At 57.2% G+C, this 24,289-nt stretch overlaps 1 protein-coding gene across 4 annotated transcripts in view; it reads left to right on the top strand.

Moving 5' to 3' along the window:
- The window catches only part of RBM19 (RNA binding motif protein 19), a 70,181-nt gene that overhangs the window by 35,441 nt on the left and 10,451 nt on the right, over positions 1-24,289 (top strand). For 2 of the 4 annotated variants that reach the window (XM_072024227.1, XM_038187366.2), the window contains 2 exons: positions 15,302-15,407; positions 21,034-21,157. In XM_072024227.1, the coding sequence (XP_071880328.1) occupies positions 15,302-15,407; positions 21,034-21,157 (230 nt within the window). Of the gene's footprint in view, positions 1-5,345; positions 5,620-10,979; positions 11,160-15,301; positions 15,408-21,033; positions 21,158-24,289 lie in introns of those variants that run through there. The other 2 variants (XM_072024229.1, XM_072024228.1) reach the window with 2 other exon arrangements.

The following is a 24,289-nucleotide window of genomic DNA, read 5'->3' on the forward strand; positions in this document are numbered from 1 at the left end:
AGAGGGAGCAAGGCGTTAAAACAAGTGCTGGGATGTACCCGCAGCAGGGCAGGGCTGTGCCAGAGGATATGTGTGCTCAGCAGAGCTCCGGCTGCTCCGTGGTGTGTGCAGCCATCAGGTAAAAGCCAGCCAGCAGCACCCTGCACCCTAAGCAAAGTCTCTGAGCTCCTGCTCCAGCTCTTGACTCATCTGAGGCTGCAGGCGGCTCCTGGGCAGCGTTGCTGATGGGAGCTGCACTGCTTTGTATTAATGTGGGGTTTCAGCTCCAGAATTAGGATGTGGGGGCTGTGCATGGGCTGTACTGAGCATCTCAGGCTGCAGAAAGCTGCTCTGGGATTGATGCCTTCAGCCCCAGCGCTCCTGTCGCAGCTTGGCCCCGCTCGCCCACTTGAAGTCTGCAAGCGTGCTTTGAAGGCACTTGCAGAAATGATGTCTTTGCTGGGTGTGTTTCCCTTGGCGCTCCTCTTCTTCCAAAAAGGGTGGCCCCAAAAGTCTGCATCCAGCCCTTATGGGTGCTGCCCCACATAATCCACGCTCCCAGGCTGTTTGGGGTGTGGGTGCCCTTGTCCCCCCTGGCTGCGTGCTCACAGTGCCCGCGGTTTGCTCCACCAGGCAGGGATATCTTGGGTTTATTTCTCTTCCTACCCTGAAAAGCAGAAGTTAAACTTTCTGGGGGAAGATGGGAGCCCTTCTTCGAGCCTCTTCCTCACACGTTGGGAGCCCAAGCGCAGCGATGTCGAGCAGAGCCCAGGCGTGGAGCCGGCCGCTTTCATTTGGCTCCGCAAAACGAGCCGTGGGGCGGGGGGGAGCGAAATGGGTTTTCGGTGCTGTTTTCCAGTTTGAATCATAAAGGTGTTTAACATAGATAAGGAAATGTTTAACTCTGTGTTATCTTGACAGGGCTGCTTTAAAAGGTGGATCTTCCCAAGAGCAGAAGGAAGATTTTTTTTGCAGTACGTCTCTTTCCCTGTCTTGAATATTCATTGCAATATTTGATTTTTTTCCCCTCTTCTGCACTCTGCGTGTCCCCTACCCACAGGTCTCCTTTTTGCTCTCCTGAAACCTCTGCCCAGGAGCTCTCAGCTGCCTGCTTTTGCTCAGGCCATCCATCCAACACAAATTAGGGGACTTTTTAGGCTGTTTCCTTCCGCAGGAGCCTCTTGCCCAGGCACCGAGCCTCCCGCGGGTGCTCAGTGAGTTTCACACACAGGCTCCACTGCTCCTCGGTGGGGAAGGGCTTGGGGAGGTGAGGAGAGGTGGGGAAGGGGCTGCTGCTGAGGTGTCTTAGTCCGATGTGACTCTGGGGTTCTGCTTTGGGGTCTTTGCCAGCTTTCTGTGCCGAGTGGGGCTGGCGCGCATGTGTGCGCTTTGGTCCTCGATGGGAAAGGAGCAACAAATTCTGTAGAAAGGCTGCTGTACTATGAGTGTTAGCAAGTCTCCTTTTGTCTGAAATGCTCTGAACACTGTGTGTGTGTCTGTATATAAGCGGGGAAAACGTGTGGGGTTTTTGTCTTGGGGTTTTTGTCTTAGGCTGTAGCCTGATCTCGTTCTCCTCGTGCATTGCCCCGTGGCCGGTCAGGCTGGGGGCTTGCCGGCCCTGCCCTGCTGGAATGAGCTGGACTAACTCTGAATCGTGCCCTAGCTTTTCACCCAAGGAGCCCTCCAGCTGATGATTTTCTTCCTCTTTCAAATCCTTCCCCACCGCATACCTTAGGCAGGCGCTGACATTGCCCTGCCCACCTCCCCGGTGCCTGTGTGTGGGTATTCTCAGCCTCGCTTCCCGCGAAGGTCCTGAACGAGCCTCTAATGAATCACAGTTTGCTGCTCAGGGTGACACCGTGTCCTTTATTTGCATCTCTATTTGCATTATCTTCTTTTTTTTTTTAACATCAAGCCTGCCGCCGCATATCCACCTCCTCCAATTTAGCGGGGTTTAAGCCTTTGGGACGTGGCTGTGATCGCTCTCCCGCCTTGCCTGGGCAGACCCCAAAGGTTTCCCGTGCCCTGGCGTTTGCACCGCCTTGGCTTCTGCTGCTCGTGGCACCGAGAGCATTTCTCTCTGCCTCTTGCTTTCCCCAAAGAAGCCAAGCGAAGGCACAGCACGCTGACCATCTGTCTTCTTCCCTCCTCCCCCAGCTGCAGCTGAGCCAGCTGACCACTCCAGGCATCTGGCAGGGAAGAGGAGAGAGCTTAAATGTGAGGAGCCGGCACCGGGAGGCGTAGGAAGCTCCTGGGGTTTGTCTTTGCAGGGATGTGGTGCTGTGGGACCGACCCTTAGTGGGGACTGAGCCCTTTTTTAGGCAGCAGGAGTGCTCGGGAGGAGCCCTCGCATGGAGCGCTTTGCCAGACCAAGGTTTTGTTGGTCTGGGAAGGGGAAGGTGAGCTCCTGGCTTCTCAGGGAAGGTGGTGGGGACGTGTTGGACTGTTCCCCTCACGGGTGGCCTCTTGGGAACCTGCTGGAGGAGGTTTGGAGGACAACCCCGGTCCCTTCCAGCCCCCCAGCCCTTTTTGACACCTTCCCATGGAGCCAGGCTCTTCGACATTTCAGGTCCTGCCTCTCTGTGAGCGCTGACCTCAGCCCCTCCAGCACTGATGCCAAAACCTACCCCATAAATTCAGCACCTGGCTGGGCTGCTCGCCCCCCTCTTCGCCTCTCTCCACCCCAGCTCTGCCTCTTCCCCTCCTCTGAGCCCGTTCTCCAGGCGCCGTGCGAGCGGCTGAAGGGTTAAAGGAGTTCAGGGGCGAGGGGGGGGTGGAGGCGAGGTATTTCAGATGCTCATTACTCACTGCCAGCTTCCCCCAAAATCATATTAATTTCACGCTGTCACGCAGGACTGCGCTGTCTCTCTCGTCAGCATCCAGGAGGGCGGCGGGGGGGCAGCGCCCGGCTCCCCCGCGCAGCGCGGCTGCGATTTGGGAGCTCAGCAGCCAGGCTCCCTCCTCGCCACCCCAGCAGGACCCGGCTCCGGCCACCCACCCGCCGTGCACCCGGGGACCTGGGGGTGCTTCTCCAGCCGCTGGATCATTTTCCACCCCGCTGCTTGTGCAAAAACCCCATGAAATGAGGGCCGCGGGAGCGAGGGGAGGGAGCTGCCGCCCTGCCCTACCTGCGGGCAGGGGGTTGTGCTGCTGAGAAGTTGCTCTTTAACCACTTGCCTCCTTTTTTTCCCCTATTTTTTTTTTAATTTAACACAAGCAAATGCAGCCTGACTCTCCTGCCAGGACCACATCCATCGCCTCCTCTCGTTTCCCCCCCCCTTTCTGCAGCACGTTCGGCTGTTTGCTCGCTGCGGCTGCCGGCGCCGTCACCTCTGCGGGGACTTCTTGCTGTCACACGAGGTAGGGCCGGGGCTCTGACAGCTCCCTCGCAGGCTCCACGCTCCCCAGGCCCTGGTGGCTGGCAGCTCTCCCTCCGCCAGCCTCTCTAGCTGCAGGATTTCTGCACCACCCCCAGCAATTTGTGGTGGTGCCATCCCTAGGAGGTGGCTCAGCTTTTGGCCAGCTGTGCTCTTGTTGGATTTTTGGAGGGTTCAGGCCGTCAGGACCACCTCCTTCCCTTCTCTCTCACCGTGTCTCCTATGGCTGCGCTTTTTACAGCGCTTGGTGGGATGCAGCCCCATCCAAGGAGCAGCACAGCTGAGGTTTCCCTGTGTTTTTAGGGAAGGAAACGCATTGAGGGGAACGGCTCTGCCTCCCTCGGGAGGGGAGCTACCTGCGGGTGCAGGAGGAAGGATCCCGTGAGCCCGCAGAGCCCGCTCTCACAAGCTGTTTTCCTAAGGAAACAGTTTTCCTGAGGAATCAGGGCTCTCCATCTGCCCGCAGAAATCTTTAAACCCCCAGGTTGAAAGCTGAGAAGAGGGCTCAGGGGTGCTGGCTTCCTCCAAGCAACACCGAGCTCAGCAGCTGGCTGGGAGATGGGCTGCAGGCGGCTGGTGCCGGTGCCACGCGTTATCAGAGCCCTCTAACATTTATTAAACATCGCAGAGATGATGATCCCAAAGAATTTCATTCTTTTAATCACCACTGGGCAGCCAGCTTGTGGTTTAGTGGCTCAGCTTCCTTTTTGAGGTCCCATCTTCTGACACGAGAACCGAAACAGGCTCTTTCTGCGCTGGTCCCGGCGCTGTCTCAGCGGCGCAGCGTGTTCCTCACCTTCCCAATCACCTCAGGAGCAGCAAATACTCGCAGGAAAGCTCTCCAAACCCCGACGTGTGAGGCTAAAGCAGCGTGTGCAACAGCCAGCTGTCATCAGACACAGGGTACGTGGCACGGGGACGCTTCTCAGCATCCTCTTCTCCTCTTCCCCGTATCGGGGAGCTTCCCCTTGATGCGGCTGCGTGGGGGCCGTTCTCTCTGTGCCCTGCTCCTCCTTGCAGGTCCCGGGGTTTGCAGGGCCGTGTGCTCAGTCCTCCCGCAGACATCAGGCATCTGTCAGGGAAATGGCTTTCTCCAGCGCTCGGCTGGAAGATGCCAGCCCCTTTCCATCTCGCTGCCTGCCGGCAATTTGCAGCGAGAGCTGCGCCTTGCTTCTTCTCTGGGGGATACGGGAGGGATGTTTTACCACTTGCGGCTTGCGTGCGTAGAGGATGCCATCAGGAACACCACCGGAGTATTTTGTTTAAGCAAAACATTGAAGATTACATTTTTCAACTGGTTTTCTCTCTTCTCGAGGAAGAGAGGTCTGTGACCGAGCTGTTGGCATCCTCTGCCTGGCAGCAGAAAGAAGCCCTCAGCGTTCAGTTGCTGTGAGACTGGGGCAAATTGATGGCCAGGGAAGGGGGAGACCAAGTTATCCCTAGGAGGGCTTCAGGTTTTGTGCAGCCCAGCTGCCAGAGCTCAGCATCCTCCACCTCCATTTAGGAAATTCCCGAGGCAGGTTCACCTCTGCTGCTGGTTGGGCACCCACAGGGCGAGACGAGAGGTGAGGAAGGTGCAGGGAGGCATTTCCCTGCCTCTGCCCTCAAAAGCTGGTCCAAGATCCCCAAAACAAGGCTAGGGGGGTGCATGGGCTTGTGCCCCTGCTGAGCCCTGTGCCCATGGGTAGGGAAAGCTTTCAGGACCGTCCCGTGCTCAGGAGATCTCAGGATCCTCGTGGCGTTTGAGTCCCCAGAACAGGAGCTCTCCGCTTGAGCTCCCACGTCCTGTAATGCATTTGCATGCATTTGATCTTCCCTACGCGTTCCTCGGTTCTCCCGGTGAAAATAATTAATCTGGTGATTTCTCCAAGTCATCCTGCAGCTTTGCAGGGCCGGGACTTAAATAAGGATTCTCTTTAAAGCGGAGCCATGTTAAAATAGCTGCCTGCCTATAAATATCTGATTGCTTCTATATTTATTCTCCTTCAGCTCGGTGCAGGAGGCTCTGGAGTCGGAGATGAGCTGTTTTTTGGCTGTCGGTGCAGCCATTTCACCGGGGTTCCTCCAGCAAAGCTTTCTCTGCCGGCTGCCCTTTTGGGGCCACGAGGCTGCGTCTCCCTCCCCTTGTTTACTGCTCTGCCGGTCGCCTGAATTTCCTCTTCTGTCTTCAAAACGAGCTGACTCACGAGAATCCGAGAGGAAAGGAGATTTGTGCCGGGCCCTCCTGCGAGCACTATTTTTAGCGTAACTCCTTTGTGACCGCAGCTGTGCTCTGATCGGGGCTTTCAAAGGAGCCCAGGAGAGATAAATCCCCAAATCTCGGCGCTGTTCGAGCTGCGGGTTCCTTTGAAATCCTGACCTGCTGGTGATCACTGGGGGGGACGTGGGGGCTCCTAAGCCCTGGTGCTGCAAGGTGCTGCCCGCAGGAGGAGCGTGGCTTAGGGCTGGAGCTCAGCAAAACGCTCTGCGAGCGCCGAGGCTCCCACTGAAGTCGGTGGGAGGATTTAGGTTTCCTGGGGTTTGGGATGTAAGGGTCACGGCTGTGCTTGTACAGCTTGGTGGGAGCTGGTGGTAGGAGCTGTGGGGTGTCCCAGGGGGTCCTGGCACCGTCCTGGGAGGTGGAGGGGACAGGAGGATGGTAGGGCTCAAGAGAAGTCCCCTTGCAGTGGTCCTGGTGGACGCAGCCTTCTCTCCACTGAACGTTTTGCCCCAGCAGCAAACAAAAAAGCAGCAGCAGGGGTCAGAAAGCCCCCAGGGAGATGAAATCACAGCGTGTGAGGGTGATGGTCTTCCAAAAACCTCGACTCTCACAGACTTTGGTGCGATTCCAACAGTGGTATCTAATGTGGGGCTCCCTAAAGCTGCTGGCGGTCCCCATCCTGCACCTTTCCCTGCGCCGGCGGTGGCTTGGCAATTTTGAGCACTGAGACATAGAGCAGCTCCAGATTTCCTTCTGAAACAAAGGTAATGAATCAGAGAAGCCTTGAACGCATGAAAACGCATGCGGATAATGCACAGGTGGCTTCCCGGGGAGGTGTGAGCGTGCTCGGTAAGTCCTGGGCACTTTTTCTTTGATCTCACCAACTCTAAGATGGATGTGTAATGATGGGGAGATTAAAAAACTCCCCAGGTGTGTGGTGCGCCCTGTGGACTCCTCCATCTGTGGGGCTGAGACGGAGCAGGGCAGTGCACAGCAGGACGTGGAGCTGCAGAAGAGAAGAGCTCACACTTCCAGGCACAGCCAGGAGGAAGAGGGGGACAAATTTGGGATCGCCACATCCCATTCTTCTCTTGAAAGGTGCACGAGGGCTGGGCACAGCTTTGGAGAGCCAGGACCCGGCCCCTGGTTTTCTGCCTGCCCCTTGCGGAGGTGTTGGCTTCTCCTGCACAGCCCCCGGTGCTCCCTGATGTTTTTTGGCCCCGTTGCCCACTTGGATTACTCTGTAGGATCCAGCCCTGTAGGGCTACATCTCTGCACCAGCCCTGCCGTAGCAACTGGCCCTGCCTGCGTCCGCCGGCTGTGGCAGGGAAGCTGTTGGAAATAATCTTTGGGAGGACGAGGAGAGGCTGCGAGGCAATGCGACCCCGTTTCCCCGAGCACAGCAAATCCCCGCCGACCCGGGAAGGGAGCTGCAAGCCCCTGGGAACGGCAGCCCTGGAGCAAATCCCTTTAAGGAAGCGAATCTGCGGCGCAGCGCGAGGATTAGACGGGACAAAACGAGGCAACCAAACCTGCTCCTAGCACCTGTGCAGAAACGCCTGCAGTGGAGGGATATTAAAATTTTAAACCCCACCGCTGTGCCGGTGATGGGGGATTTAAAAAATAATAATTACCGGCCTTTTTTTCCCCCTTTTTTTTTTTTTGCTTGGTTTTCAGAATTGGTTTCTTTCTGTTTAGCATGCAGCCTAATTGCGTAATTACACGATAGACTGGAGGAGAATTTAGCGCGTGTAATACCAGTTATAAAGAAGAGCCCTAATTATGTATATCTTCTCAGGTAAATAATACATCAGGGGCATGGAGTGGCCTAATTACCGTTCTGAAAACCTGCCTAATGACTAATTTACTTGGAATTTCAGAAAGCTTTTGATAAGGTCCCTCACAAGCAACTGTTAAGGAAAATAAAGCGAGGAGGGGTGAAATGTTTTGCTCCGGTTTGAAGCAAGCAGTTTAGGCGAGGGGGGAAACAGATTCGGGGGGGAGAGGGAAGGGCCCGAGGCTGCCTCCTTTGAGAGGCTTTGAGGGAGGCTGCGAGGGCAGAGAGGCTTCCCTGGAAAATCAGGACCTGAGCAGGAGCCTCGTGCGTAAATCCCCAGCTCCTTGGAAGAGCTCCTTGGAATAAGCACATCTGTGTCCTCGTAGTCTCTGGCACTGGGAATAGTTGTGGGGTTTTTTTTGAAGCTCTGGGCCCAAATTTGGTGCATCTAGAAAGAGCTAAGCTTTGGTTTTGCCCACGCAGAAGAGGTGAGGAGTGATGGCCATGCGGCACCCGGGGCAGGTGCCCCAGCGGTGAGGCTGAGGGGCACGGGCGGGTGGCTGGGGGGACCTCAGGGGCTCCCCTGGAGCTGGGAGCAGGGTGGCACGGAGCTGAGGGCTACTGGCAACCCAACAGGCATGGGAAGGCACATCGGGACGGCACAGCAGCGAAACCTCCATCGACAGCACGCCCAAATGGGTCCCAAGCAAGAGGAGAGGAAGGTGAGGGACAGCAACCCACTCGCACCAGCAGTAGGAGAAAAAGGATTTAAAGTGACAGCCAGAAATGGGAGCCATCAGCCAGCCAGAGACTCGCAGGTGGAAAAAGAAGGGGGAGCAAAGTCCTGGGGAAGCTTTCAGAGGAGCCCTGACCCAGCTGGGCGATGGGGATGATGAAGGAGATCGGCTCAGAGGAGAGAGGTGAGGATGGCCCGGCACAGGGTGCAGAGGAGAAGAGGAGCCAGGCTGCCAAGGTGTCTGGAAAGGAGAATTTGGAGCATGGCATGGGAACAAGGATGTGGGAACACTGCTTCCAGAGCACAACACCCTGACCACTGGCAATCTACCAGGTTTTGTTTGTTTATTTATTTATTTTTCAGGTACTTGTTGGCACGGCGTCATTTTATTCTGCCCCATGAAGCCAGGTCCTAGGGGCTGTGTGCCTGCCTCTTCCCAAAATTCAGCTAAAAATCATTTGCAAGTGCCTTCACTGCATTTATCCTAACAATTCACCCCAATCGTTGGATCTTGGGCTCTTCTTCAGGCACATTTCTTGGCATCTCCTTGCTCCCTGGGGAGCTGCGGGGCGTGTGATGCTCTTGGAGGCAGCGAGCTGAACAGTTGCTGTGGCAGGTGTGCTGGAAGCACCCGGAGCAATGGGATGGTGCAGCTCATCCTGGGGGGCTCATCCCACCGCATCCCTCCCTGTCCTGGGCATTGCTGGTTTCCAAAATTCTGGGTCGGTCACAGCCTCATTTGTGGGGCACAAGGTGGAAATGTGGCTGGTGGAGATTTTCCTGCGAGTCCGGTGAGAATAAAGCCTAGGAAAAGGGGAAGGATGAGCTGCTTTTTGTGCTGCAGTGGCACAAGGGTGAAAAATTCCCCTGTGGCACATCAGAGAGTCTCTGTACGGGATGGGAAGAGGACAGCCACCAGGCTGGACCCCAAATATCCCAGCTCTGTGACCCATGGAGGATGGTGGCACGCTGCTCTTGGTGGCCTGGTGCCCAGCAGCTCACCCTTCTGCGGGGCTCCCAGCCCTTCTGCTGCTTCTGCCACAGGGCTTTTGCTTCATCTCACTCCAAGTTCTCGCCTTCGTGTTGCTCTGTCTCTATTTTGAATCCCAAAGCTCTCTGTTTTCATGGAGGGACTGAAGCAATGTGTGTCTGAGCGAGGTCGGTGAGCAGCAGCCGGGGCTTTGCTGAGCTGGAAGATGGGAAAGGTTTGGCTTTCCTGGGGTCTGCACCAAGTATGAGCCGTGCCCATGTCGTGCTGCAACCAGGAGGCGTTTGGATGTGTGTGGGAGCTTGGGATCTCTCTCAAATCTCACCCACAGCAGCAGCTCTGCCCCTGGACATGCTGCGTGCACCCACAGGAGGCGGGGAGCTCTTCGCTTCGTGTCCGGCTGTCCCTAAGAGTGGAGAAGAACAGGACTTAGGGAAGGCAAAACCCCGTTTTGCTGCAGCCAGCAGACCAAGAGGCCTCCAACTACAGATGATGCTCGTGGACAGCGAGGAGAGGATGGTGCAAAATACAAAAAATGTGCTGATCCGTGCAGGAAGGAACAAGGAGCACCCGTGGCTCTCTTCCTCATGAGCCCTGCGCGGTTTTCGGAGAGGTTTGGAAGGCACTTCGGGGACCTCCAGCTGCACCAGGTGGCTGAGGACAGACCTGTTGCAGGAGAGGAGAGCTGGGTGTGCGGGTTCAGGCTTCAGCCCTGCCACCCCCGTGTCCCCCTCTCTGTCCCCATTTCTGCTCCGGGGTGGTGGCAGCAGCAGCACCACGCTCAGTGCAGCGTGCCGGGAGCCTCCGCGCCCTCCTCGCCCTCCTGCGCCTTCATCTGTTCAGGTGCAGGGGTTACCGAGGAGACATTATTGATGATGATGATGATAATGGTAGCAGGGGAGATAGGTGGCAGATTAATTCCTGAACTCTCTAACAGGATTTAAGCTAACAAGAGAGGAGGGCTGCTTTTTTTTTTTTTTTTTTTTTTCTCTCCCTCTCTCCTTTCCCTTCCTCCTTTCAGATATTTCCTGTGCCGGGGATAACAACACCGAGGAGTGTTAAATTGGCTCTGAATGTCCACCCCTGGCTGTCCACATTCTTGTAACGATTTCATTAGCTTGAATTATCCACGTTATTTTCTTGTAATGGGATTAGCCGGAGTGGAGTCAGCCCAAGTCCTGGAGCGGGAGGCGGGAGGGCCCTTCCGCTGCGTATTTCATTAACTCCCTCCTGCAGGGGGTGGAACTGGCCGCGGCTCAGCCCAGGGGCAAAACCATTTGGCAGGGTCCTGCCTTCCGAAAGGAGGAAGAAAGAAAAAAAGGACCATTATTATATCTCTTTTTTTTTTTTTCCTTTCCCCCGTAATCAGTAAATCGGCGCGGAAGCAAACACTGGCAGGGAAGTAATGTGGTGGGGGATGGAAGGGCATTTTTGGGGGTGAAAGGAGGAAAAAAAAAAAGAAGGAAAAATAGGATGACCATTGCAGAGAGATTGCCTGAATTCTGCGGGGCTGAAGCGTGGCCGTGGCCTGCTGCAAGAGACGAGGTGTCATGGGCTGAGAAGGGGAGGGCTTTGGTCTTGTTTGGCCTCACGTCCCCTGCCTGGAGATGTTGGTGATGAGCAGAAACCCCCCAGCTCCCCCCCTCCAGCCTCGTCCCAGGGCTGCAGCAGCCACGAGGAGGGATTTAGGTGGTGGCAGGGCTCTGGGGATGGGAAGTCGACAAAAAGAGAGGAAGGGAGAGAGGAGGAGGTGGTGGCAAGCCAGGAGAAGGCTGGTGGCCTTGCTGGAGGTTTGCATGACCAACTTCCCACTCTGCTCATTGGCGTTGTGTTGTTTTTTTTCCCTGATTTAGGCTTATCCCATGCAGCAGGACAGCTGTTGGTGTTTGGAGAAACGTAAGGCTGATCTGTTTGCTTTGCAGGAAGGGCTGCCCTTCGGGGATGAGCAGCAGCTGGCTCTTCCAGCCACGTGCGTGGATTCCTGGTGCTAAAACTTCACAACCAGCACTCAATCGGGTGCTCAGGGCACGCCAAAACCAAGCAGGCTGGCGGTGACTTCTGTCCGGGACAGATGTGGTTCAGATGCTCCTTTTTAAGGCAGGGAATGGCACGAGGTGAAGAGGCTGAGCAGGAGGGGTCAGCAGGTATCAGCTTGGCTCCATCAGCACGCGTCTGCTTCGTTTTCTCGTGGATTTGGGTCTGGAGGAGCGCAGAGGACAAAGTGGTGCGGGCACAGAGCTGGCAAGCCGCGTGCTTGCTGTGGGGTACCCAAGTTTGGCAGCCTGCACACCTTCCAGCTGGGGTTGTGTTCAGGATCTGTGGTTCCTGCCGGGGTGTGCAGCGTGTGCGTGAGGAGCTGCTGGGGCCGGATCCAGGCACAGGGGGGCAAAGAAGATTTGGGGTGAGCTCGTGGCAGGACAGCCGTGGGCACAGAGGGAGCTGCAGCGCGCTCTGCTTAGCAGCAAGAGAACCTCCTGTAATGAGCAGGCAAAGGCCTCGCCTCCCAGCCAGCCTGTGCCAAAAGGACAGAATTACAACCCCAAGGAGTGGGGGGCCTCTGACCCGCGGCCAGCTCGCGGCTTGCAGCCTCCTCCTCCTCCCTCTGCTCATCCAGCAGGGCGCAGAAGCTGTGGATGAGCTGCCAAAGCGCCAGGAGAGCGGTGGGTGCCCAGCAGTGCCACGCAGAGGTGCTCGATGCCACCTGGCTCAGGCAATGAGGGACGGCAGGGGATGTCCCCGCTGGCATCTCGGGGCTTTTCTCGCCTCGCTGTTGGGTTTGGGGCCGGTGACAGGCGGGGGGAGGCTGCGGCTCTCATTGTTCTGCGGCCGTGTGGGTGGGTGCTCAGCCAGGGCCAACGCAGGCTCGTACCGTTTTCCCTTTCTCCCCCTTTTTAAACCTGGATCAGCACGAAACAAAGCTTTTAGCTGAGGAAACGTCTCCGTCTGGGCATTTATTCGGGGCTCTCAGCCCTGCCAGCCAGCAGCATGCGGGCGTGCCAAGCCGAACGCGAGCCTCAGGGTGGATTTCACCAGCCTGGCTGGCGAGCTGCCTGCCGTGTGCGGGGAGGGCAAAGCCAGGAGAGCCAAACCCTACAAACCCAGCCTCTTGTGCCTCCGCTCTGCTTCCCACCAGGAGCCCGACCCATGCTTTCCATTGCCCACCCCCCATGGTAGGCAAAACGCTGCGCCTTCAGTTTTGCCGCGGCTCCAGGAGAGCACGCTTGCTGCGGGAGATCTCAGAGCAGCCTGGTGTGATGCCACCCGAGGGGTTCTGCCAGAAACCAGGGCCAGGGCCGTGGGTCTGCCCAGGGCAGGACTGAGCAGAGGGGAGGCTGAAGCCTCCTGCAGAGGCGGACTCACTGATTCGGGAAGGGTTTTGCCGCGGCTGAGCCCTGGCACTGCTACAGGGGCTCTGGAGCTCCCCAGCTTTCACCCAGGCAGGCAAAGGGATGCTGAAATCCTCATCCCAACTCCTCTGACATGCAGTAGGGCAGGAGATGCTTGAGTGACTGATTGGAGCTTTCTGTCCAGGCTGGTTGTGGATTATCCAGGACCCTCCTCTGACCTCCGCAGCTCCAAGGAGTTGGAGCTCAGCTCCTGGTGGTGAGCATCCGTGTCCCAAGGGGGTCTGTGGCCGCTCAGGTTTCACCCACTCTTACTCTGGCTCCTGGGACTGCCCTATAAAGCCCGGTGCTGGGGAGAGGAGCCTGGCCTGGAGCCGTGCTCTGCGCCAGCAGTGGGATTTGGTGCCAGCACTGGCTGATCACCGTCCAGTTCCCCATGGAGAGAGGAAAGAGATGTCAGCTTCGAGGGGAAACCCGGCTCCTGGGGTGTCTGCTGTGTTTCCACACCAGTCTCTGCATGCTGGTGGGGCTGCAGCCATCACAGCTGGGTTCTGGAAGGGGAAGGAGGCAGCAAAAAGGGGTCAGAGCTGCTGGGAGCCCACCCTCCTCTGTACCCGTCCCCATCCGTGTTGGAAAGCAGCTCGGTGGGATCTCAGCGGTGAGCTGGGTTTCAGCAGCTGGCACACCAGCCCGTGTAAAAGCTGCTCTCCTCCCTGCTCTGCCACCTCGCTCAGACGAGCTGCGTCCCTGTCCCTTCCTCCAGCCCCTCTCCTGTGGGTTTTTGGGGCCGTCCCCGAGCTCGAGGGCTGCAGCATCGGTGTCCCCCCGGCACGAGGAGCCTGGCGCTGCGGGGGGTAATCGGGCTCCCCCCCCTCCTCTGCCTCTCTTCCCCCGCACAAATCTGGAGGAAATAATTGGAAAAGAGAGGTGTGAGCCTCTGCCTTGCGCTGGAGAGGAGAACATTAAAGGCCCGGGCTCTCCACTTCATTCACAGCTCCTGGGATGGTAATTGCTGTGTTGTGCTTTCTAATTAGCGCCGCAGTGGGGGGGTGTTTTACTCCTCAGCCCCGGTGGGGTCAGCCCTGTCCCTCTGCTTTCCTCCCCCTGCTGAACGTTGTGCTGTGGTCCCCTACAACAGCCCCAACCCTCTTGTCCCTGCTGTCCCTTCCCCCAGCTCCAAGGAGGTGCTGCTCCGGGCTGGGTCCCCGCTGTCGTCTTCTTGGTGGCCGAGGCTGATGTGTGTCCCCAGGGCTGCCCCACAGGGCCCAGAGCTGCCCTGCTCCCATCTCCAGGGGCTGTCCATTTTTGGCATTTGCCAAAAATTTGGCATTTTGGCAGGTCTCGGTGTGGTTTCAGAGGGAGACTCTTGGTGCTCAGAGTGGGTGCCGCAAGTCCTCGGGCAAACACCCTGCTCCCCGCAGGCGGTGCCCATAACTCAGGTCACGTTTTCCGTGGTGCCACGGGTTTGAGCATCATCGCTCTGATTTCCACCTCCGTTTTGAACCCCTTTGGGCCAGGATCTCTCTCGGCAGCCCTCCCTTTACCCCACCCAGGGCTCTCAGCTCCCGCAGGGACGCGGCAACGAGAGGAGCCATCCGCAGAGCTCCGGTGCCCAGCTCACCCCCGGGAGCATCCTCACCCTGCAGGGACCCGAGCCCCTCTGCTCCCCGAGGCCACGCCGTGCGGGTTTGTTTGTTTGTTTGCCCAGCACCAGCTCGGAGGGGGCAGGAGGGAGGCAGAGCGCTGGAAACGCCGCGGAGGAGGCGTGCGGATTCATTTGGAGGCTTCATAATGGTACATTTACACAGCGCCTTGCCGGAGGAAATTGGGTGGATGAATGCCTGGTCATGCCGCCGGTGCAGCGGGTTAACTCCCAGGATTTAGCTTATATCATTTCACGAGAGCATTTACGGCCTTTACTGTGTTTATTCCCAGGTGCTCTTTGGCACCGCTGCATCCCGGGCTCCTTTTGTGCGTGCAGGTTTCCAAATAAACCGGCGCATCTCCTCGGCCCCCGTCCGCGTTAAATATTTATCGCCTGCCGTTGGCGCCTGTGGGGTTGGTAAATGGAGGCGAGGGGAGGAGAAGGGGAAGCTGGAGATGGGATGCAGGGAAAACAGGGGCTTTGTTGGGAATTTCTTGGGGATGTCGGGGTGGGAGAGCCGAGGTGCAGGAGCTGCGAGCTCTGCCTCGGGGTCTGGCTGCAGGCTTTTGGGGCGAGATCCAGGCTGGTGCATGCTTTGGTTTTTGAGGGCTGTGTTCATTCTGCAGGGAAACCATGCTGTGGCAAGGTTTCCAGCTAAATGGGAACCCCCTTATTTATTTCCCTGTTCCAAACTTTCCATGCTGGTGGCACTCAGACTCCTCTGAAACTGGAAATCCAGTCAGAAAAAAGGTACCCAGCAGAGGGATGGGACCTCTGCGAGCACAGTGTGCAGGACAGGCTCTGGGGGCAGAGGAGCTCTTCTGGAAGGAGGAAAAGACCCCAAAAGGCCACGCTGGGGCTTGTGGCCGTGTCCTGAAGTGCCGATAAATCTGATCTGACCCCTTGCGACACGGAGATGCTCTTTGCCCACCCTGACCAGGGCACGGCACGCAGGCTGGGGCCTCAATTTCTGCAGATCCAGAGGGAGGAGGATGACAGCAGTTAGACTGGAGGAGGTTTTTGCTTTGTGAAGCAGAAAGGACGGCCTGTGAAATCCCAGCGGAGCTTTCAGCTGTCGCTGCGTGCTTTGGTTGTGGAGCTTACAGGGAAGCAGAGCGGCCACTGCCCACAGCTGGCTTTAGTCAGGGCTGGCGAGCCTGAAATGTGCCTGCAACTGGTGCTGCCGTGGTTTGGGATAAAAAGAGGGTTCTCCCCTCGGTCTCAGTGTCTTTGCTTTTCCCTCTCTCCTTCACAGCACCTTCGGAGAGCTGAAGACCGTCCGGCTGCCCAAGAAGATGGCAGGGACAGGCTCCCACCGCGGCTTCGGCTTCGTGGATTTCCTCACCAAGCAGGATGCCAAGGTGAGACCCAGACCTGCCCCCGGCTCCTCTCCCTCCAGCACCGTCCCCGCCTGGTTTCAGGCCAGAAGGGAACGTGGGGGCTCTGTTCCACCGAGGGATTTGATGCAGGCTGTTGGATTCACCAGCAAAGCCGCAATGAAGCTAAACCCCCACAGTGGGCAGCCACTGAAGGCTTTCTCTTTGCCTGCACTTGGGATCTGGCTAATTCAACACCCTCAGTGAAACCAACAGCCAGGAGCACCCTCCAGATGTGTCTGGCAAACGGCTTTTCTTCCGTGGCAGTGGAAAAGACGGGGAAGGGCAGCTGGGGCAGGCGGTTGCGCTGTGCCGTGCCTTGCCTGCAGCCCTGCAAGCTGCTGCCTGTGGGAGGAAGGGCTCAGAGAAGTGGTACCGAGCATCCAGCTACCAAACTGCTCCAATCGCCCCATGTATGTGTGGGTCTTGGCTGTGGGGCTGTCACTCAGAGCTGCTGGGGACAGCTAGCTCGGGGTTATCAGGTGGGTGTTGTAACCCATAAAATGAGTGGTCCTGCTGGAGCTGGGGGAGCCATGGGCAGCGCACAGCAAGGACAAGAAACTCCCTCACAATATAACTCCTTCCAAAGCGCTTCCCAGAACACCTTACAGAAAAACATCCTGAGGACCTGAGCAGTGCTGTTTAGGAAGGAAAAACGAGTTTTCAGCAGTTCTGGAAAGGAGGATCTAGCCATGGCGAGGGTTTGTTCCTGCCAGCACAGCTGTCCTGCAGGAGGCAGGGGCAGTGTGTAAAAAGCCAGGCAGTGCTTGCAGCCAGCAGGTAAGGCAGCGCGCCACAGAAACCCCAAACTGAGCCAGCCATAAAGGGCAGAAGTTTGGTGTCCCTGATGCCATGGCCAGAAGAAGGACTCGGGGTTGGTTTTGGGGTTTGATCCCTGCTGCTGGTGCCCAGAGGTGTGTGTGGTGTCTGGAAGAGGAACCGTGGGTGCAGGCTGAGGGATGTCAGTGCATAAGAGCAGGTACCATGGGGCTCCAGCGACCTGCAGCCACTCCGAATTTTCAAGACCGTGAGTGGAGACGAAGGAGCGAGGAGGGGGGAGCAAGCAGCGCCGTGTTTATGTTTTTAGACAGGACTCATCGATCCGGGATCACAAGGGACTATTAGATCATCTGTTCCAGCCTGACCTCCCCTATAACACAGTGCGCAGAGTTTCTTTGTTAGCCCTGTATTGATCCTAACTCAAACTTCCTTCAGCTCAGCATTCGCCCTCCTCTTCGCGGCTGGCTTGCTCAGCAGCACGTCGTGCAGCGAGCCCCCTTGAAGCGTGGCTCTCCTGCCTGCTCTGCGGTTTTCGCACATGCCTCTGCTCCAGCCGAGTCTCTCATCAGGTTTGCTCTCACCTGGGTGAAAAACGCAGCCAGGCAGGGGGGAGAGATTCTTGCAGGGCCCTTGTCTGGGACCCTCCTGCTCCCACCACCCCACCAGAGCTCACAGAGGCAGGGATGCACCGACCCCAGAGACGAGTGTGCGGTGAGGAAGCCACCCTGTGAAGGCTCACTCCGTGAGTTTTTCCTCTTTTCCAGCAAAGCAGCTTTTCTTCCTTCCTTTTTTTTTTCTTTTTTTTTTCACCCTCATCTCTTTGAGGGATTTAATTGTCTCACAAGTGGCACATCAAGTACACTCCACTGGCCGTCTGGAAAAGGATGCGCCGTGTATTGATGAATAGGATCCTGAATATCGTAAACACGGACATAATTGGCTTAGAGTTTATTGCTAAGTGAAATGAGAGAGGAGGGGAGTGGGCCCGGAGACCTCTGAGCTGAATAGCTGCGGACTATCAATGACATTTTTTGCTCAGAGTGGTAATTTGGAAATTGCTTATAAGCGTCTTATAAAACATGATGTTTTTATAATAGAATAGTTACGGTGGCTTTGTTGGGCATTTAAAGCCTGTGACCTCCCATGTTTGTCATTTTCTCTGAGCAATTACAGCTGCTGTGGGAGCGCCTGCGGAGGTTTTTCCAAAGCTGGGAGGGAGATGTGGGGCTTCTGCTCCGAAATCCCCACTGGGGTGCCAACGGGGCACCCATCGGGCTGGGCTCCGTCGCCTTGCCCTCCACGGCTGTGCGTTGAGCAGATCCCAGCACGTGTGCTAAGGCAGGGAAGAGGGAGGAACCCACGTCAGAGTTTCAGAAAGGAGCCAGGACCGTGAGTTTTTCTGCAGAGGGAGCTTCAGGGGCTGGAGCCTCCTAATTCCCCATCAGCTGGTACCATCCTACTACCCCAACCCCTGGCACACCCCAAACTCTGTGGGTTTTTATACCTTGCTTTCACCATATTCCCAAAGAGGGATTGCGTACCTGCTGACCAAGCCTGTGGTTCAAAATCTCCAGCACAAGATGACCACCAGCTGGGAGCACATGGGATTTGGGGATCGAGAAGGGGAGCTTCAACAGCAGCTTGCTGTGCTTCCTGAAGTTCCCTGTGCAGAGTTGGTGGGGGATTGTTTTTATTTTTAAACTATTAACTGGAAGCCTGGCTTCCACTTTTCTCCCCTGTCAATATAAAAATACATCTGGTCTCCAAATAGGAATTGCCCTTTTGGGACAGACAGGCAGCCCTTTTAAAAAGGCGCACACGAAAAATCCTTGTGTGCAGCTGGCGATGCAGAGCGCATCCTCAGTTGGGACTGTTTCTTGTGAGGAAGGGAAATTTATCAATCTCCTAATGTTGTTGACCCTTTGTCCCTCTAATGACTCCAGCCCCGAGGCTCTGAGGCTTGAGTATTTAATAGGGCAAGGGGGAATCTGGAGGCAGAGCAGCACTGTCCTCAAAATTAATACAGCATTTAGGGACGGCGCGCCGTAGCGCTCGGGGGCGGTGGATGCAGCGGTCCAGCCCCTTGATCTCTGACTTTGCAGTGCCCTGGCACAGCAGATGAGCTCCCAAGCAGCATCTGCCTTGTCCCAGGCATCGGAGAAGTTCATCTGAATCCCACAAATGTTTTTCACTCTCCTTTTCCCTTCCTCTCTGCTTTTCCCTTCTCCTTCTGCCTTTCCATCCACTGCCAGGCTCCGGCCGTGCCCAAGCTGAAGCCACCACCAGGTTCATGCCAAGCCTGCTCCGATCCCCTTTCTTTAACGATGCAGTGCTGCAGTAATTTGAGGTCTTTTCCCATTTTTATAGCCAGCCACCAGTCCTCTGTTCCTGTTCTGGCAGCTTGGTCTTCAGACACCCACGTGGAGGATACCAAAAATACCTCAGGCCCCCAGCCCCACTTGCTTTGAAAGCCATTCTGCTCGTCCTTGTTCCCTGTCCTATTTCTCCTGCAGTTAAAATGAATTTTCTCCTGCCCAGTTTTTGATTTGCAATGGCAGCAGTGGTGAATTTCCTCATCTCTGGAAGATCTTCAGCCACGTGGGTGCATGGGGACGGCACTTCTCCCCTTCCTCCCTTTGTCTTCTGAATTATCGGTGCGTTCTTGCTTTGCCCTGGAGCAGTACTAATCCCTCACACAGCTACGAATATGCAAGTTTTATTTTTCAGCTGCTTTCCAAGGGAAATCACACGTGTGGGTGTGAAAGATCCACCTGAAAGCCGTGGATCTTCTTCTAGTGCCCCAGCTCAGGGTCCCTGTGCTCTCACCCCGCCATCCCACGCTTTGCTTCTTCCTGGGTTCAAAGCCCCTCATTCCAGGAGCACGTTAGGCTGTGAAATGTCACCTGGCCGCCAGGAGATGTGCCTCACCCAGCAGGATTTCCATCCACCACGAGCTGATGGCAACGCCAGCCTTCCCTCTTGCTCCACGACCCCTCCTGGTGATCCCACGGGGCCGGCAATCCCGCGGCCGCACCCCGTCCTGCAGCCTCCCTCCTCCTCCTCGTGCTGCAGGTAGCGAGAAATCAAAACCAAAAAGTAGAAATGAACAAACGGGACTGGGCGATTTGAGCTGTGCTTCTTTGCCAGGCTACGGAAACGTCTCTTTGTGCCAACGTAAACAGCCATCGCTGCTCCCTCCTGCCGCCTCCCCCCGGGTGGTTGTTGAAGCCAACACATTGCTCTGCTAATTGGAAACCATTCCAAGTGAAAAGAGGCCTTTAAAACAACAGCAGCGGCAAATAAAAACAGCTGTGGCTGCAAAAAGAGCTGGTGAGGCTGCGGCACACCCCAAAAAACGGGGCCGTGCACGAGTTTGGGGAGGTGGCAGATGTGGAAGGACGTCTTGGTGCATCGGCGAGGGGTCTGGGCGAGGTGGAGCTGGGAGTGCTCTTTTTTTTTTATAATGAATGGGAATTGTGTGAGCAAAGGAGAATCAGAAGGAGGGGAAGATGCAGGCAACGGGAAGCTGGTCCCTGGAAATGCGTTGTTTGGAGATTTGTAATCTGTGGGAGTCAGAAGAGCCCGCTGCAGGATAAAGGCACGGCCCCCAGTGCTCGCCCAGCAGTCGGACTGGGAGGAGGTGTGGTGAGCTGGTGAGAGCTCTGCTTTCATCCCGCGGGGAATTTCTGCTGCCTCTGTGGAGCAGCTGGGCACTGAAGTCCCCAGAGATGGGGCTCCGGGGTGGCCCTGGCTGCCAAGGAGCTGTCCTGGGCACCTGAAGGCGCTTCCAGGAGGCCTGGAGATGTGATGTGCCAGCTGGGGACAGCCGCGGCCATCCAGAGCCACCGCTGGGCGAGCCTCGCGTGGAGACTTCGAGATTTTTGAGCCCTGTGTGCAGAGAAACCTCTCGCTTTCAGCATTGTCCCACATCTGACAAGGCACTCCAACCAAACCCCAAAAAGCAGGCAGCAGGGATGATTAACTCGACGCGTTTCCCTTTGTTGTCAACAAAACCTTTGGAGAAGGCACTCCTGATGCTGCCCAAGCTCCCGCCCGCGGCGCTGGACACCCTCAGGACCTCCGTGGGACCGAGTGGCCGTGGCTCCTCCAGCCTTACCCTTATGTCAGCGCTGTTTTGGGGCCCTCCAGATGTGAGGACAGAGGGATGCTGTGTGCTGCTGGGTTTGTTCCACCGCTGCGAGTTTGCAGCCCTGATGTATTTCCTGAATCCTAGCTGAGGGTTTTCAAAGAGCGTCCTGCGCCCCTTTGCTCTGCCCCGTGCCCAGCCACATATCGCAATGTCTGGAGCACTTTGGGCCCCTGGGGATGAAAGTATTTGACCTGAGGGTTTGTGTGTTGGTGGGATGGGCCCGATCCTGCTCAGACCTGAATTCCCTTGGAAGCCTGTAGGAAATGAGGACTGCATTGAGCCGGTGTTGCCTGCGTGCTCCTGTGGGCTGCCTACAGACACAGAGAGCTGTGAGCACAGCTCAGCACCCCGTGTTCCTGGCTCAGGTGTGGTCCCGGGGTGACGCAGGGCTGCAGCCAGCCTTGAGCTGCTCCACGGGCTGGCTCCCAGCCCGCTCCCCTGCGAGCAGCAGGAGTCACAACGGGCACTTGCTCTTCTGCGAGGCTGTGGGAGATAAATGATGGAGTCACGGCCAGTGACGGAGATGAATCCTGCCCCATCAGAGCCAAGTGCTCAGAGCAGAATGTCCTCTGGTGGCCTGTTAGATTCAGGGCAGAGGGAGGGACATCCCTGTTTTGTCCTCATGCAAGCCTGCTTTTATTTTCTTTTTTTTATTATTATTATTTCCCTTTTAATCTGCAGAAAGCCTTCAACGCCCTGTGCCACAGCACGCATCTGTACGGCCGGAGGCTGGTCTTGGAGTGGGCAGACACGGAGGAGAGCACGGTGGAGGCCCTGAGACGGAAAACAGCCGACCATTTCCACGGTAACGTAGCAGCATCCTTCTGGCCCGGAGACACAGCTTGGCTGGCACCGGCCCATCTGGCACTCGCCTCCGCTCCGCGCCGGCCCTTTCCCCGCCGCGCCGGGGCTGCCAGATGGATGCTGGAGCCCGGCGGTGCCAACGCAGGGGGTCTCGCCCAGCAGAGGCGGGCAGGGCGCACCGAGGAGGCTGTGCTGGAGGAAATCTGCTGCAGGAGAGGAGCTAGAGGCGGCCGAGGGCCACGCAGGGGGGAAGCAGGAGGGATCCGGGCAGGATGCTTTGTCTGACAGCTCTCCCTGTGCATGTGAGGCTGGTAACTCCCCGCGTGCTGGCAGTGCTGTGCCAGCTGAAAGGTTTGTGCTCTGCCTGCCTTGCGCCCTGGGGTGCTCCCGAGGTGGGGACAGGCTGCGAGCGCCCTTGGTGGCACCGTGAGGCTGCCCAGCAAGGGCTGGGTCTAACAGACAGGCACCTGGGAGGGGAGGGGAGTCCCTCAGAGGATGGGAACCCGGTGAAAAAGGACAAATAATTTGACTGTGGATTGAGATCCGGAGAGTGCCGTTTGGATCAGGTGCCCGAGAATGACAGCTCGGCAGATAGCAGCCCCGCGGGCTCCCATTGACAGCCATCGACAGGCACAAATGCATTGCTTGGCAAATATTTATGTAGGAAGGACTCCCCTGGGCTGGAGGACTGAGCTGGAGATCGATGCTCTTCCTCCTGCATCCCCTGCAGCATCCCTTCCCCGCCTCCCCTCTCCGTCATGCCCGTGGCCGGGGGGTGGCAGGAGCAGCTCTGGGGTTGCTTTTTGCCATGTGCCGAGGTGGGAAAGCAGCAGGTTTTGCATATTCAGCCAGCCCAGCTCCAGCAGGACCCGGTGACATGATGGTGAAGTGGTGTGCGTGGTGCTGGGTCTTACGGGCGGGCAGGGAAAGAGGCAACTTGGCAGGGAAAGGGAAGAGGGGAGGTGCGATGGGGCCAGGAGTGGAGCAAAAAGGGGCACGTGGTGAGCTGGAAACGCTGGGAGCTGCGGGCTGAGCTCCAGCACGGTGCTGAAAAGGAGAGCTGCAGGAGCATGGCAGCGTCCAGCCCTGTGAAATACCCCGCACCTAGCGCTGGGAGGCAGCGGGGCAGGCGGGCGCTGCTGGGAGGGGATGGATGCGCCCCCCAGAACCCAGCCCAGAGCGGGTGCACGTCCACAGCAGCGTGAATCTCCATCCTGGGGGATAGGGGAGCAGCTGTGATGCTCTGTGCACCCCTTTCCTACGGGGGGAATCTCCTTTTTGCCCTTCTTCCTCTGCTCTGGGCTTGGCTTTGCTGTGGGTGCAGACTGGCAGCAGATGCTGGCTGCTGTTGGCGAGCTCTGCCGCCTACCCCAGGCTCAGCTCACCTCCTGATTTCTGTTTGCATCGCCCCGGCCCCCCTGCCTGGTGCCTTCCTGGCCGAGGCGGGGATGCGGAGCACGGCAGGAGGAGGTTTCTTCGCCTCCCGGGAGGGCTGCAGCCTTGGAGGGAGCTGCGGTGGCTCCGGGGGCTGGGATGGAAAACGGGAGCGAGGTTATCGCCGCCCGTCTTCTGGGGCTGGAAATAGGATTGAAGACGGCAGGCAGCTCTGCTCTCCAACCCGTCTCAAGGGGAGAGAGAGAGAGAAAAATAATATCCAGTGCCTTCAGCCCTGCCTTGCACACACACTCACGTCTCCGCCGTGAAGCTGCTGGTGGCTAATCCCGGTGCCGAGCGGGATCTGCCAGCAGCAGATCTCCAGGACAAAGCCCATGCGGGGTGAGCGCGAGAGCTGCCTGGCACCAGCAGCAGGGCGCAGCCTCTCCCTGCGTGCCTGTGGGGATTTTTGTCCTTTGGGTGCCAGTCTGGGGAGTGCCCTGTCCGGATGGTGAGGCCAGTTGGTTTGAGGGTTCCCCAAGTGGCCCTCGGTGGCCCCGAGGACAGGAGGGAGCCGTGCCCTGCCCTGGTATTGCCGTGGGTGTGCGGGTGATAGGGGTAAAAACTGCAGCTGCCTCTTGCAGCCACCGTGGGGATGCTCCTTCACATCCCCGTGTCCTCCCCACCTTAGCTGGAGGCTGATTGTCCCGAGCAGAGCCCAAGGTGGGGACCTGCCAGCCCTACCTGGTTTGCCCTCAAAAGGCAGAGCGCAGTGGCTGGGGTGAGCTTTGCACCACCAACCAACTGACTTTATTCCTTGCTTCGTGCCCCAAACGTCTTGGTGGTGTTGAGCATTGCCATCCTGCCATTTTTTTCTCCCCTCTGCAAGCCTTTTGTGATCCTTTTGGGACCTTTGGACCCCCGATGCCACAAACCACCGTGCTGCTGGGAGCTGCTGGCCTTGCTGCAGGGGTGTCGCGTGTTTCTATCGTCACCTTGCCAGCAATACAGGGTGACGTGGGCTCTGCTGCTCCCACCTCTTTTTCCCAGTTATTCCGCAGAAATTAAAGCCACCAGGAGCATCCCAAGGATCTTTCACCTCCAGAAGGGGTGAATCAGGACAAAGAGAGTTGATCTCCCCATCTCACATCAGTCTCAGGACACGTTTCTTCCAAGTTCTTCACCCCTGCAAGTATTTTGGAAAGCTCCTCCTTTTCCTCTTTCCTTTTCCTTTTCCTCTGTGCCGTTTTGGTTTGCTGTGGGCGCAGCAGCGATGCACAGGAGTTTCCAAAGTGAGGTTTGGCTTGCCCATGGAATGACCTGGCCTTGCTGCTCCTCATTGCATGGGTCTCGCTGCCAGCGCAGCAGATTCCTGCATCCTGAGCTCCAAAGGAGCAGGCTGACCCTTCAGGCTGGTGCCTCGAGCTGCAGCAGCCCAAATCCCCCATCCAGCATCTCCCCCGTCAGCCCTGTCATTTTTGGCTCAGCAACAAACCCCTTCCTGGGCTGCGAGAGGCAAAGCGTCTTCCACATCCCGCTGCTGCTTTCTCTTTGCTGCGATTCTGCACCTTATTTCTGGGCACCACTTCCCCAGATTCGGCTTCTCGGGTCTCGCTTTGCCGCTCTGCGTTAGGTCAGAGCGAGGTCTGGCCTCCAAAATCCTGCCTCGGTGCCGCCGTTTGTCCCAGCAATCAAGTCGCTTCGGAGCCACCTTCTCAATCAAATAGGTGCAGTAAAGTGGAGCGGGCCTCTTGCCCAT

The sequence above is a fragment of the Anas platyrhynchos genome, chromosome 16, assembly GCF_047663525.1.
Source record: "Anas platyrhynchos isolate ZD024472 breed Pekin duck chromosome 16, IASCAAS_PekinDuck_T2T, whole genome shotgun sequence".
Lineage (NCBI taxonomy): Eukaryota > Metazoa > Chordata > Aves > Anseriformes > Anatidae > Anas > Anas platyrhynchos.